A 13,402-nucleotide genomic window follows, 5' to 3' on the forward strand; every position below is an offset into this window, starting at 1 on the left:
CTTGGGGTGAAACCATGGCCTCTATTTTGCACACTGCTGGTTTAGTGAAATGAGCAATGGATTTTGAGTTACAAGTTGTGAGTTTGAGCCTGTATTCTTGTCCTTAACACCTATGAAGCTTTATCAGGTTGCTTAATTCCTATAGATTTTAACTTCTTCAACTGTAAGCTGAGGGAGGGATGAATAATTTGATCTCTAAAGTTAGTTCTGTATCCAAATCCTATTATCCTTTTCTATGAATGCTGAAATTAGAACTTATCAAGATCACAGGGAGAGATGTAAACCATTCCTGCTCATGAAAAGAGGAAGAGACAGAAATAAAAGTAAGGCCAAAACTTGCCTTGGGACATCAAGAGATAGATTAAGAAACTAGGGATTATGAAAGAAATCAAGGTCAGATTCCAATCAACCCATTCAGAACTATAGTGGTATATAGACTGCAGAGAGGAGAGGGCCAAACAAAGTCTATCTAACCCATGCAAGAATGCAGCAGGGATTGGAGCGTAACTCCCAATCTAAGAACTAAGACTATAGATATGAGTTAACAGAAGAAAACTCTAAATATAATGAAGATATGCTGTAGATTATGAAAATCACAAGAACTAACCACACACCCTAAAGAGAATAATTCCCCAATGAATCCAAGAAGAACCTTAAGGTAAAAAAAAAAAGAAAAGCATAATTACAAAGATTCCAAAATTAATTGGAAGAAATCAAGAAAAGATAACAAATAAAATTAGAAATGAAATTAGATCTCTTAAGAAAAAAGTCATGAATGAGAATGTTATAAAAGGTGGGAAACCTTACTGAAAAATAGAATAAAGCAAATAGAAATAAATGATTCCATGAGACAAGAAAAATCAGAACAAAGTCAAAAAGACTAAAAAAAAATTAGAATACATAAAATGCTTTATAAAAACTGACCTAGAAAACTAATTGAGAAATAATTTTAAAATAATCAGACTTTTTGAAAACCATGACTACTAAAACCTAAATGCCATATTGTAAAGTAATCACAAGAGAAAACTGCCCAAATAAAATGGAAACAGAAATAAGAGTGAAAACAAAAATAATTTACTAGTCACTTCCTGAAAGAATCCTACATTGACAACATCCAGGATTGCCATAGACAAAATTCAGAGCTTCCAGGGCAAAATTTTAAAATGCTAAAAGAAGATAGAAAGAATCCAAAGAAAAGAGACTACAGTCAGGATCACACAAGATAATGATACAAGCTATATAAATAAGAGATGATTTTGGAAGATGATACCTTAAAATGTAAAAGAAAAAGACTTATAAGAAAAACATATTTTATGAAATGCAATATAACCCTACAGAGAGAAGAAATGAATCTTTAATAGGATAATAATATTATTTAGCATTTATATAATACCTCAAAATTTATAAATTGTTTTATGTATCTTATATAAATTTGATCCTCACAACAACCCTATTGAGGTGGGTGCTTTTATTATACTCATTTTATAGATGAGAAAATTGAAATTGAAAGAAGTTAAGTAACTTGCCAAGAATCTCAAAGCCAGTAAGAATCTGAGGCCAGATTTTAATTTGGACTGATGGAGGAATTCCATGCGAACTGGAACGACCTCCAGGAATTGATGCAGAGTGAAAGGAACAGAACCAGGAGAACATTATACACAGAGACTGATACACTGTGGTACAATTGAACGTAATGGACTTCTCTACTAGCAGCAATGCAATGATCCAGGACAATTCTAAGGGACTTATGAGAAAGAAGACTATCCACATTCAGAGGAGGAACTGTGGGAATAGAAACACAGAAGAAAAATAACTGCTCAATCACATGGATTGATAGTATATGGTTGGGGATATAGGCTCTAAAAGATTGCCCTAGTGCAAATATCAATAATATGGAAATAGATCTTGATCAATGACACATGTAAAATCCAGTGGAATTGTGCATCAGCTACAGGAGGGGGGTGGAGGGGAGGGAGGGTAAGAACATGAATTTTTTAAACATGAAAAAATATTCTAAATTAATTAAATGAAATTTTCCAAAGCAAAAAAAAAATTGAAATCAGGTTGAACTGACTCCATGCTCTATCCATTGTATCACCTAGATACCTAAATAGAGGACATTCAGCATTCCTGATGAAGAGATCAGAGTTGTGTAGAATGTGTTCAAAATAGCACATACACAAGAAAAACCTAGAGAAGTAAATACATCTGAGTAATTGGAAGGATCTAAATAAAGATGAAATGCTTATATTCAAATAGGGAAATAAACAAGTATTCTTCAGAAATTCATTATTTTCAAGTCACAGAGGTGGTGAAGAAAGAATATACAGAATGTAGGTGTGGTTCCATTATGTTTTGGTGGTTTTAAGAGAAGAAAAAATAAAGTGAGGGGGGAAAGAACACAATAGAAAAAGATGAGGAAGAAAAGGTAGCAACTTATTTCTATGATTTAGAAAGGTATACAAGTATGGAAGGAAAGTTGTGTACATACAGAATTTGATATAAAAACAAATTAAATTCAATAGATAAATAAATGGAGACAGAAAAAGGGGAGAAGGGTTAAGAGGGAGAGGAGAGTTAGAGTCAAAATAGTCTCAATCAAAATGAACTTCAGCATTGGAGGGTATAACGTAAAGAGGGAATTAAAAGAAGAGAAGAAAGGTGTATGAAAAGAAAAGGTATATAGAAGTGGGATCAGACCACTTTAGTTATAGATTACCAGTAATAATTCCATCCCTTGTCTTTCATTACCTTTTCCCTTCTTTGTAAAGAGAGTGGGGTGGGAACAAAAGGAGAAAATTATTAAAGTATATAATGGAAGGGAAAACACAATGAATGATCAATTATAGACATAATTATGAATGGGATACTCACATATAAAATATAGGGTAGTAAAATGGATTAGAAAACAGAATTCAACAATATGTTGTTTATAAGAAACACTTTTTAAAATAAACATTCACTAAGAATTAAAATGAGAGGTTGGAGCATAAATTGCTATGCCTCAGACTAATTAAGAAAAACAAAGCTGGCAATCATGGTTTCAGACAAGTTAACAGTAAAAACAGATATGGTTAAAAGAGATAAACAAAGAAATCACATTATGTTTAAAGATACCATTGATAATGAAATATCAGTTCTTAATATATGTAAACTAAAGGGCATTCATAGCAACTGCATATAAATGTAAAGGAAAAGCTAATCAAATTTCAAGGAGAAATAAGCAATAAAACTAAAATAGTTGGGGATTTTATAATGCCCCTTTCAGAATTAGACAAACTAAAAAAATTAGGCAAGAAATTAAGGACCTGTATAAATTTTTCAAAAAATCAGATATGATAGCTCTCTGGCAATTCCTGAATGGGAATTTAAGGAAATACACATATTCTTAATTGTATGACACCTTAACAAAAATTGACTACATGTTAGGACAAAAGAAAAACTCATTAGCAAATGTTTTTGCTATGAAAGATATATTAAATACAATCTTTAATGACCACAACACAATAAAACTTACAATCAACAAAAAGTATTTGAAGAAAGGATTCAAATTTCAGTAAGAGAGAAAATAATATAATCCTAAAGAATATGTAGGTCAAAGAGAAAATCATAGAAGCAACAGATAATTTCATCAAAGAAAATAACAATAAGGGCATATCATATGGAAACTTTTGGGAAATACTCAAAGCAACAATTAGAGGAAATTTTGGTTCTCTAAACACATATAAGTGAAAGGGAAAAAGAATGGAAAAGTGAATTAGGCATGCAATTAGAAAAAAAACACTTTAGGGAAACAAAAAGTAAAAAAATGATGAAATAAAAAAAGTTTTAAAAATCAAGGAAAAGATTTGAAATCCAATTGAATAGAAAAGTATGCCTAGGATTTTTTTTTAATGTGTGAGTTGGAAACATCAATAAGTTGGAAATTTTTACTTACCAAGTACTGGCATCTTTTCCCTTCCACATGCTATAAGAGTGGTCTACATTTCTGTAAGACAGTATACTTACAATCCCTAAGGGACAAAAGAAGAACATAGAGTTTCATTAGCTTGGGTGGCTCTTTAGAGTGTTTTATTAGTCTCAAGGAACTGTGAGCTTCCTTCTGCATTTACCATGCCTGTGAGTGCTTCACTTATTGTGGATATGCTAATGATCAACATGAAAGAAAAGGGAATGGTCAAATAGAGCATGTAGCTTTCAGAGAGAAAAGATATGTTTCTAAGCATTTACAATGCAGATAATTTGTCTGTCACACAGTCACTAAAGGAATGACAGTCAAGACAGCTTCTAGAAAATATCATGTATTTAATTAGTATAGTTCACTTCTTGGTTCTAGTTAAAATGTGGTTTGCTATTGGAACAGTTTTTTTTTTTAATTGAGTATGAATACAGCACTCGTAAAAATTATTTCAATACTAATTGGCAAACTGTAGTGGAAAGTATACAGTGCTAGAAATCAGAAGAGCTTAGTTTTGTTTCTAGTACCACCATTTATTAGGTAGTAGTTTTTATATGACCTTACAGATTTTGCATAAACTACACTCAATTCCTCATCTGTGCAATGAAAAGGATAATATTAATTGCACTATCTACTTCTTATTGCTGTTGTGAGAATCAAGTGAGAAAATGGATATGAAAGCATTTTTGTAAGCATAAAGCCCTAAATACTAATTATTATTATTGCTTTTGTTGTTGTATAAAAAGTCTAATGACTTCCAGATATTATTATTTATTATTAATTCATTAGATGCTTCTATTCTTCATGGGGTCATGATTTCATTTGGGTGGATACTCTCTCTACTGATTATAACTTTTTAATGATTTATGGTAAGAGTCAATGTAGTTGAAAAATTCATCACTCAGTAGCCAAATGGGGGGAGATCATCTCTGAACTCACCTAGACTGATCCTTAGACAAAAGCCATTTAGTCACTAACTCAGTACTGAAAGACTTTCCAGCTTGCCCTAAGGTCATTTTTGGCCTACATCAGAGTATTCTGTGAAGGCTTTCGTGGAGGGGGTTTGATTTATCTACTTTAAATTACTGGCTACTTTACTTCCCCCCCCCCCACTACCTTGTGGGGGGAAAATGCCGATTTTAGAGGTCATGAGGACCTTTATCTAAGTGACATGAAGACTATATCTACCTTCTTTCATTTTCTTCTTCATTTTCTCCTTTTCAATTAGATGGGTAGCACCAAGGATGTCCCAGTTATCTCCATCTTCCAGGTAATGATAGACATAGAATACAGGAATGATGCTCATTAGCTCAGCTTCTGCACTCCCCTTTGGGAGATGGCTTAGAGTAGAGATGCCTTCAGGAGTCAGGACTGTGGAAATCACTTCGCCAATAAGAACTCCTGTCAACACCCATCCCCCAGATGCAAAACAGATTTAGACATTGCTGCTTTCTCTCACTGCCCAATGGTAGCACAGCACATTGTAAAGAGGTAAAGAATACCTATCTTTCTTCCCCTTTATAAGTAGAAGGGTAACTTTCAATGTCATTCTCCTACGTAAGATGATTTGTTATGAAGAGATTCACCAATGGGGCATGCAAACAAAGGGGTTGTCAAAATAACGTTTCACCTCCATCATTACACACACACACACACACACACACACACACACACACATACACACACACACACACACACACAGAGGTTTCCAGTTTGTGACAATGCCAGGGAATACAGGGCTTTGGATAACAGGTTCAGGTAAACCCAGGGATGGCTTCCCTTCCGAGTTTTACACAAGTAGATAGATAGTCCATCTTCTGCCTCTGGGTTCTTCTAACAGCTCTTCCATTTGGATATCTCTTAGGCAGGTAATAAGGGGAATGAGGTAGATAGAAGGAAGAGGAAAAGGAGGATTGCCAACAAGCAAAAATTAAGTCCTCCCCTGATCCTGTAGTAGCAGTCTTTGCAATCTCTCTGTTGCTTTTCCTATTCTGTTTTAGAGAAGTACTGAAGCCAAGGGCTCATCAGTCTAAGACAAAGGTGATTCTCCTCTTAAACTAGATACAGAATCAGAGAGAAAGCATAGCAAAGAATGGCACGTGACCTTTGGAATAACAAAGCTAGAGGGAAGAAACAGAATGCCTGTGAATGCAAAATTTCTGCAAGAGAGATCCCAGAAGACAATGGTCAGAGCACAAGACAAGAAGCCAGAAGACGTAGGTTATAGCTTTAACTCTATTACTTTGTAGCTGTGGGACCTTGGGAAGCTACTTCACCTTCAGTTTTCTCATCAATAAAATGGAGATAACAATCCCTGACTTGTCTCCCTCACAGGCTGGTGGAGGCTCAAACGAAATGATACATGTGAGAGTAGATAAAAGGCTTTACCAGTATAAGGCACAGAGACAGAGACAGACAATGAGAGTGAGAGTGAAAGAGAGAGACAGAAACAGAAAAGAAGACAAAGACAGGGACAGAGAAAGGTGAACACTTATTGGTGACATTCAATTTACCTTTTATACTCAGGGTCCGTTCAATGTTCGTTTTTGGCACCATATCTAAAGGCATTCTGTACTGGAATTCCTTTTGTCTGCTAATGGAACCTGAAATGAAAGGTTTTATTGGGATTATAGACGACATTGAGGGAGAGGACTATCTTATTTCCATAAAACTGCTCCTTCCCCCTCTCCTTCTTTCTGTTAGTCTCATGACCCATCTGCTTCTCTAAGCCCCTCGACCATCATGTAGAAAGGGGGAAAGAAAGGGATAGATCAATTTCACTATTTCCTCAAGACCTGATAAAAAGTGGGCTGCGAGGCAGGGAGGAGAGGAAGGAGGACGAAAGCTGAAACAAATGGCAGAAATTAGATTTAGAGCTTATCTGTGAATTTAAATACATACAACCTTTGTCTTATATTGCTAAAGACAATTCAACATAAACTATACTTTTACCATTTATATAGGTAGAATAAAACTATAGTTATTGATATTAGAATTGGAAAATTTTGTTTGTGGCTGATATTGTACTGAGATATTCATGGCTAAATAACAGTTCACATGTAAAAGATCTGGGAGTTTTAGCCGATTGCAAGCTTGGCATGAATCAACACCATTCTAGGACTCCCACAGAATGTCTGTTGGATCTCTATGGTCATTGCTCAAGCTTTCCTCTCACAGTTCCACAAACCTCAAATCATAGGGTATTGAGAAAAGTTCTTTGTTTGATGTCTTTAAACTACCTTGTGCCATGTCACAGAAGTATGGCAGGGGGAAAAGATAACACACTCTTAGGTGGCATCATGAGAGCAATAGTCACAGGACCAGCAGATGATAATTCTGCTTTTCTCTGTCCTGTTCAGACAACATTTGAACTGTGGTGTTCAGTTTTATGTCATACCCTTTCAGAAGGAAATTGATAAGGGAAACCAAAATAGTGAGGAACCTTGGGATGCTGGTGGATCAGGTGAAGGCTCTAGGGATGTTTTTCTTGGAAAAGAGAAAAGGAATATGATCACCTTATTCAATTAAATGAAAGGCTATCAGTTGAAAGGATTAATATTGTTCTGCTTGGTCCCAGAGAGGAGAACTAGTAGCAGCTGGTGAAAGTGACCAGAAAGCAAAAGGAGGACTAATCAGGACATCCATCCAAAAGTGAAATGGGATACCTCAGTGGTTCCTGGGTTATTCTTCCCTAATAGTCTTCAAGTGAAGTCTGGATGACCCCTTCTCAGAAATGATATGAAGGGGGCAGCTAGGTAGCTCAATGGAAAGAGTTCCAGGCCTGGAATCAGGAGGACCTGTGTTGAAATCTGGCATCAGCCACTTCCTAATGTCTATGTGACCCTGGGCAAGTCACTTGACCCTGATTGCCTAGTCCTTGACACTCATCTAAGACAGAAGATAAAGATTTCTGAAATAAATAAGAAAAAGTAAATACTTTCTGAGGGGCAGCTAGGTGGCTCAGAGGATAGATAGCCAGTCCTGGAGACAGGAAGTCTTGGTTCAAATCTAGCCCCAGACACTTCCTAACTGTGTAACTGTGGCAAGTCACTTAACCCCATTGCCCAACTCTTATCTTTATTCTGTCTTGGAAAAAAGAAATGATATAAAGTATATTCTTGTTAGAGTATTGATTGGATTAAATGATTTCTGAAGTGCCTTCAAACTCCACGATTTATGATTTTGAACAATTACAAAACAGAACTTTAAAAGAGATGTTTGATAGTAAGCCACATCTTAAATAAAAAAATAAAAACCCCTTACCTTCTGGATCCAAAGCAATAAGGGCTAGACAATGACAGTTAAGTGATTTGCCCAGGGTCACACAGTTAGAGAAGTGTCTGAGGTCATATTTGAACCCAGGACCTCCCATCTCCAGACCTAGCTCTCTATCCACTGAGCCACCTGACTCCTCCCACCCCACCCCACTCCCCACTCCAACTCTCTTAATAGACCTATAATTGTCAGTATTGATCTCCCTCATAATTGGCTATGTTGATTTGGTGGCCTTTTGCTCAAGCTTAGTAGGATGTCAGTCCTGACCAACCTCTTCAATTTACCTTTTTGCAGTTTATTTCTTGAGTTGGTAAATTTCAAAATTCTTTGTGCTTTCCTTCAGCCCTTGAAGTTAGGCTGTCTGTCCAGTATCCTGCTCCAGACACTCTGTTTCTAAAACAGAAGCTTGGAGGTAAATTCAGATTTGCTAATCTGATCTGAACATCTTTCATCAATTTTCTCTTTGTAATGGTTTATGTCAGGTGTGTGTGTGTGTGTGTGTGTGTGAGAATGCACATATCTGCATGTGGTAGAGAGAACATCTAATGGCATCAGAATTCACACAAATAAATTACAATCTTTTAAAAAAATATTCCGGGATTGGGAGCAGCTAGATGGTTCAGTGGATTGAGAGCAAGGGGTGGAGACAGGAGGTCCTAGGTTCAAATATGACTTCAGACACTTTTTAGCTGTGTGACCCTGGGCAAGTCACTTAACCTCCATTGCCTAGCCCTTACTGCTCTTCTGAACTGAATTCAATACACAATAGTGATTCTAAGACAGAAGGTAAGGGAGAAAGGAAGGAAGGAAGGAAGGAAGGAAGGAAGGAAGGAAGGAAGGAAGGAAGGAAGGAAGGAAGGAAGGAAGGAAGGAAGGAAGGAAGGAAGGAAGGAAGGAAGGAAGGAAGGAAGGAAGGAAGGAAGGAAGGAAGGAAGGAAGAGAGAGAGAGAGACAGGGAGACAGGGAGGGAGGGAAGGAAGGAAGGAAGGAAGGAAGGAAGGAAGGAAGGAAGGAAGGAAGGAAGGAAGGAAGGAAGGAAGAGAGAGAGAGAGACAGGGAGACAGGGAGGGAAGGAAGGAAGGAAGGAAGGAAGGAAGGAAGGAAGGAAGGAAGGAAGGAAGGAAGGAAGGAAGGAAGGAAGGAAGGAAGGAAGGAAGGAAGGAAGGAAGGAAGGAAGGAAGGAAGGAAGGAAAGGAGGAAGGGAGGGAGGGAGGGAGGGAGGGAGGGAGGAAGGAAGGAGGCATTTGCAAGCTTGGACAAGCTGGTTTCTGTACACTCCTGTCTGTGTTGGCTTCTGACTTCTAATAGCTATCCTCCAAGCCTATTAAAGTAACCCCGATTTTCCTCTGCCTCTTTAAGCCTCTCACTTCTTTCAAAGTTCAGTTCAAATGTTACCTTCTGCAGAAAGTCTTTCCTGATATCCCCCAGTGATTGGTCCCTTTGCTGAAATCATTCAGTATTTTTGGCATTTGCTTTGTATATACCTTTCAATGATTTATCTGTGTATACATTGTTTCCTCACAGGAAAACATAAACTCATTGAGAGTACAGACTGTTTCATTCTTAACTCTATCCTCAGAACTTAGCACAGAATCGTATACGTAGTAGGTACTTAATAAATGCTTGCACAATAAAATAATGAAATAGAAGATCTATTTCAGAGAATAATGTATAGTCCAGTTTGGTTGGATTCTAATCATTTGTGAAGGAGGAATATGTGAAATAAATGTTATAAGGTAGTCTGAGAAGGCTGTTAAATTTCAGGCCATATTATTTGCATTTTATACCCAAGATAATAGGGAGCCACTGAAAGTTCTGGGTAGAGCAATGATTTCATAGTCATAGCCTTTGCAAGTTATGGGAAAGATGGAATATAGAGAAGAAAGACTGGAACAAAACAAACCAGCTTGGAAGATAACATTTATTCAGGAAAGAAATGATGAGGGCCTGACTGATGATAGGATAGATGTAGAATTTGAATTAACAGGACTAGATAAGCATTTGAATTTGGAGGTGAGGAAGAAGGAAGATTTAAGGATAATTTGGTGATTATAAAGTTGGATGTCTAAAAGGATGTTAAAGTGTCCAATAGGGAAGTTTGAGGTAAGGGCAGATTTGGGGGGAAGACAATGAGTTCTGTTAAGGACGAGATGCCAATGAGACATCTTTTTTCAAAAGGCAGTTGATGAAGATTTGGAGTTCAGGAGAAAGATTGGAGTTGAATATGTAAATACAGTTGTCATCTATGTAAAAATGAGAGTTAAAATTTTTGAAAAGCCACTGCCTCAAGATGGGGGTATTATGAACTCTCACAATTAAAAGAAAAACTCAACCTAAAAACCTTAAAATTAAAATTGACTCTAAGTGGAAAAGGAAAAGAAACCACCATCTGGGAAAGCTAAAAGTAGGGAAACAGGCATGGATTATTTTTATAACCCTAACCTCCCTCATGAGATTTACTCAGAAATGAAAAATCATTCCTAGTGTGAAAGTCCAGATGTTCACTCACACACAGGAGAATGGAGATGGAGAAGTTCAAGGAAGTTGAAAACTATAATATCATTATGGAAGACAGAGTGCTAAAAAGGGAGGGAACATAAATGACAAATTACTTCTCTGGGACTTAAGATAACTCCATGAGACCAAGAAATAAAATTTATCAGTGCTAAATCCAAGAACTACTCCAGAAAGGAGAGTTAGGAGGAGATTTCTGTGAGAGTATAATGAGAGATCATTTAGTATTTGGACATGGGGCAGAAAATGGATTTTGTTTCTGCTTTGTTCCCATGCCTAAAACATCTATATTTGCTAGAGCAGGTCTAGCTCCCCTGAAGTGCATGTGGATATAATTTCTTGGCTTTGCCAGAGTCTTAGAGCAGTGCTCTTAATTTCTTAGTTAACATTTATCCTATTGCTACCTTACTGTGAGAGGAAGAACATTACTGCATTTATGCAACAGAGTAGTTTTCAAAGGCAAATGAATTTATACTACTTAATGATTAGAGGTTTTCTTTGAGTGAATCCATTCATTTGTTCAAAATACCAACAATATAATTTAGTTTTGTTTTAAGTATTAGAGTTGCAATCCAAAGACCCAGGTTCTTTAGTTCTTGCTCTGTTAATTACTAGCTATTTAAATTTGGGCAAATCATTTAATCTTTTTGAGCCTCATCTCTGAAATGGGCATAATATTGGCATTTACTTCATAGGGCTGCTAGGAAGACTTAGTTAGGATCAAGTTAGTTAATTGAACTTTTTTAAACCCCTTTGCCCACATGGTAAAGTGATATGAAAATGTCAACTCTTCATCCATTATATCTTTTCTTCAATCACTAGTCCTACTATTTATTGAATTGCCAATATATGCAGGTCCCTACACATATGCGCCATCTGGGCAAACTGTGTGCTCATGTTACGTATGTATTTATATACTTCATTCCTCAGATATAGGCAATATTCTAATTTAACTTCAACAAGAGTGGAAAATCTACCAAATTATCAGTAATGAGGAGAATATGTGAGTCCAACAATGAACTCATGAAATAATTTGCCTGCTTTGTTATCTAAATTCTCAAGTAAATGATATAAAATAATTATCTGAATTTCTAATTCTAGGAGGAATTTTTAAATTAGATTTCTCTCTGGGAATAAGATTTTATTTTTCTTCATATTTCCACTGGTAAGTATAATACCTGCTTGTTTATTGATTATTTAACTTCAAGATTTCCCTTCTCATTTCCACTGTAGCCACAGACTATCATGGCCATACTTAAGCCACACAAATTCTCAGAGCTGAACTATTTCCATTATTTGAAAATTTTGAAATTCTCTTCTCTGAGCATAACTTCCCAATACCACCCATACTCTTTAACCTTATTGTCATCTCTTATTCACTGACCCACCCTCATTCTCCCAATTGATCTCCTCACTCTGGTTTCGTTTGTTTGTATTCCCAGCCTTGACCCCATGGTCTTCTATTTTAGGGTTACCTCCACTTAGCCCTGGAATCATTTGACCTTCTATTATTTCTAACCTATGAATCCACACTTCTCATTAACTTCTATCACCTGATTTCTCCCTTGTTGTTCCTTGGACTTCTGAACATCACTGGAAAAAGGCAGAAAAGTGAACTGATTTCACTCACTATAAAGTCATGGCTCTTACTTATCTCATAGATTTCAAGCTGGAGGATGCCTCAAAGGACATTTAGTCTGACCCCCCTCATAGGGTAGATAAGGCAACTGAGACTCAGGAAGGTTAAATGACTTACCAAAATCACACATGTAGTGATCATCAGAAGGCAAGATTTGAAGAGAGGCCAGTGATTTTCGACAACCTCATTTTACTCCAGCCTTACACAACTTGTTATTTTATTGCCAAGAGGGATCATTCTAGACCTTTTCTTTTCTCCTCTTATCCCCACCAGTATCATATCAGATGCTTTGAGAAAATGACTTAGCCTTCTAGTTCACTGAGAAAACTGAGGCCAGCTCTTATGAATGACTGTAGCTCTCCTCTATTCATCCAACTTCAACATCATCATTCCTTCTTCCCTCTTTCCTTGTAGTCATGGAAGATGAGCTGTCTCTTCTCCATAAGACTTTTTTCTAGCTGTACCATTGATCTCCTTCCCTGCCTCCTTGCTCCTTACTCCAGGAGCCATTCCTTCTCCCACATGAATCTTCAGTTCTTCCCTTGCCACTGCTTCCATACTGTCTACCCACAAACACACTCTAGTCTCTCTGTTTCTTAAACAAATTCGTCTAGCATCTCATCTGTATTCTCCTTTTCACTGTTGAACGTCTTGAAAAAGTTATTACTCTCACTAGTACATCCCCACCCTACCTTCACGTAAAATAGTGAACAAGTCAGTTAATAAGCATTGATTAGCACTTTCTATAAGCCAGGCATTATGCTAAACATAGAGGATATAAAGAAAGAAAAAAGTTCCTATTCTGAACTACTCAAATTCTTCACTCTCCACTCTTGTATTCTTATAGTCACCTAGGTAGAGAGAGCACTGGGTCTGGAGTCAGGAAGACCTGAGTTCAAATCTAGCTTCAGATACTTCCTAGCAAATCACTTACTTTCCTCAACAAAATGGAGATAATAATAGTACCTCCCTCACAGCATTGGTAAAGTACCTGGCACATACTAGGCACTTAATAA

The 13,402-nt window shown here is 36.7% G+C and overlaps 1 protein-coding gene across 1 annotated transcript in view; it reads right to left on the reverse strand.

Moving 5' to 3' along the window:
• Positions 1 to 13,402, reverse strand: part of C5 (complement C5) — a 115,966-nt gene that overhangs the window by 50,252 nt on the left and 52,312 nt on the right. Inside the window, exons 23-25 of the mRNA XM_056812030.1 lie at positions 6,472 to 6,561; positions 5,147 to 5,359; positions 3,938 to 4,013 (exon numbers count right to left, since the gene is read on the reverse strand). Of these exons, the coding sequence (XP_056668008.1) occupies positions 3,938 to 4,013; positions 5,147 to 5,359; positions 6,472 to 6,561 (379 nt within the window). The remainder of the gene's footprint in view (positions 1 to 3,937; positions 4,014 to 5,146; positions 5,360 to 6,471; positions 6,562 to 13,402) is intronic.

The sequence above is a fragment of the Monodelphis domestica genome, chromosome 1, assembly GCF_027887165.1.
Source record: "Monodelphis domestica isolate mMonDom1 chromosome 1, mMonDom1.pri, whole genome shotgun sequence".
Lineage (NCBI taxonomy): Eukaryota > Metazoa > Chordata > Mammalia > Didelphimorphia > Didelphidae > Monodelphis > Monodelphis domestica.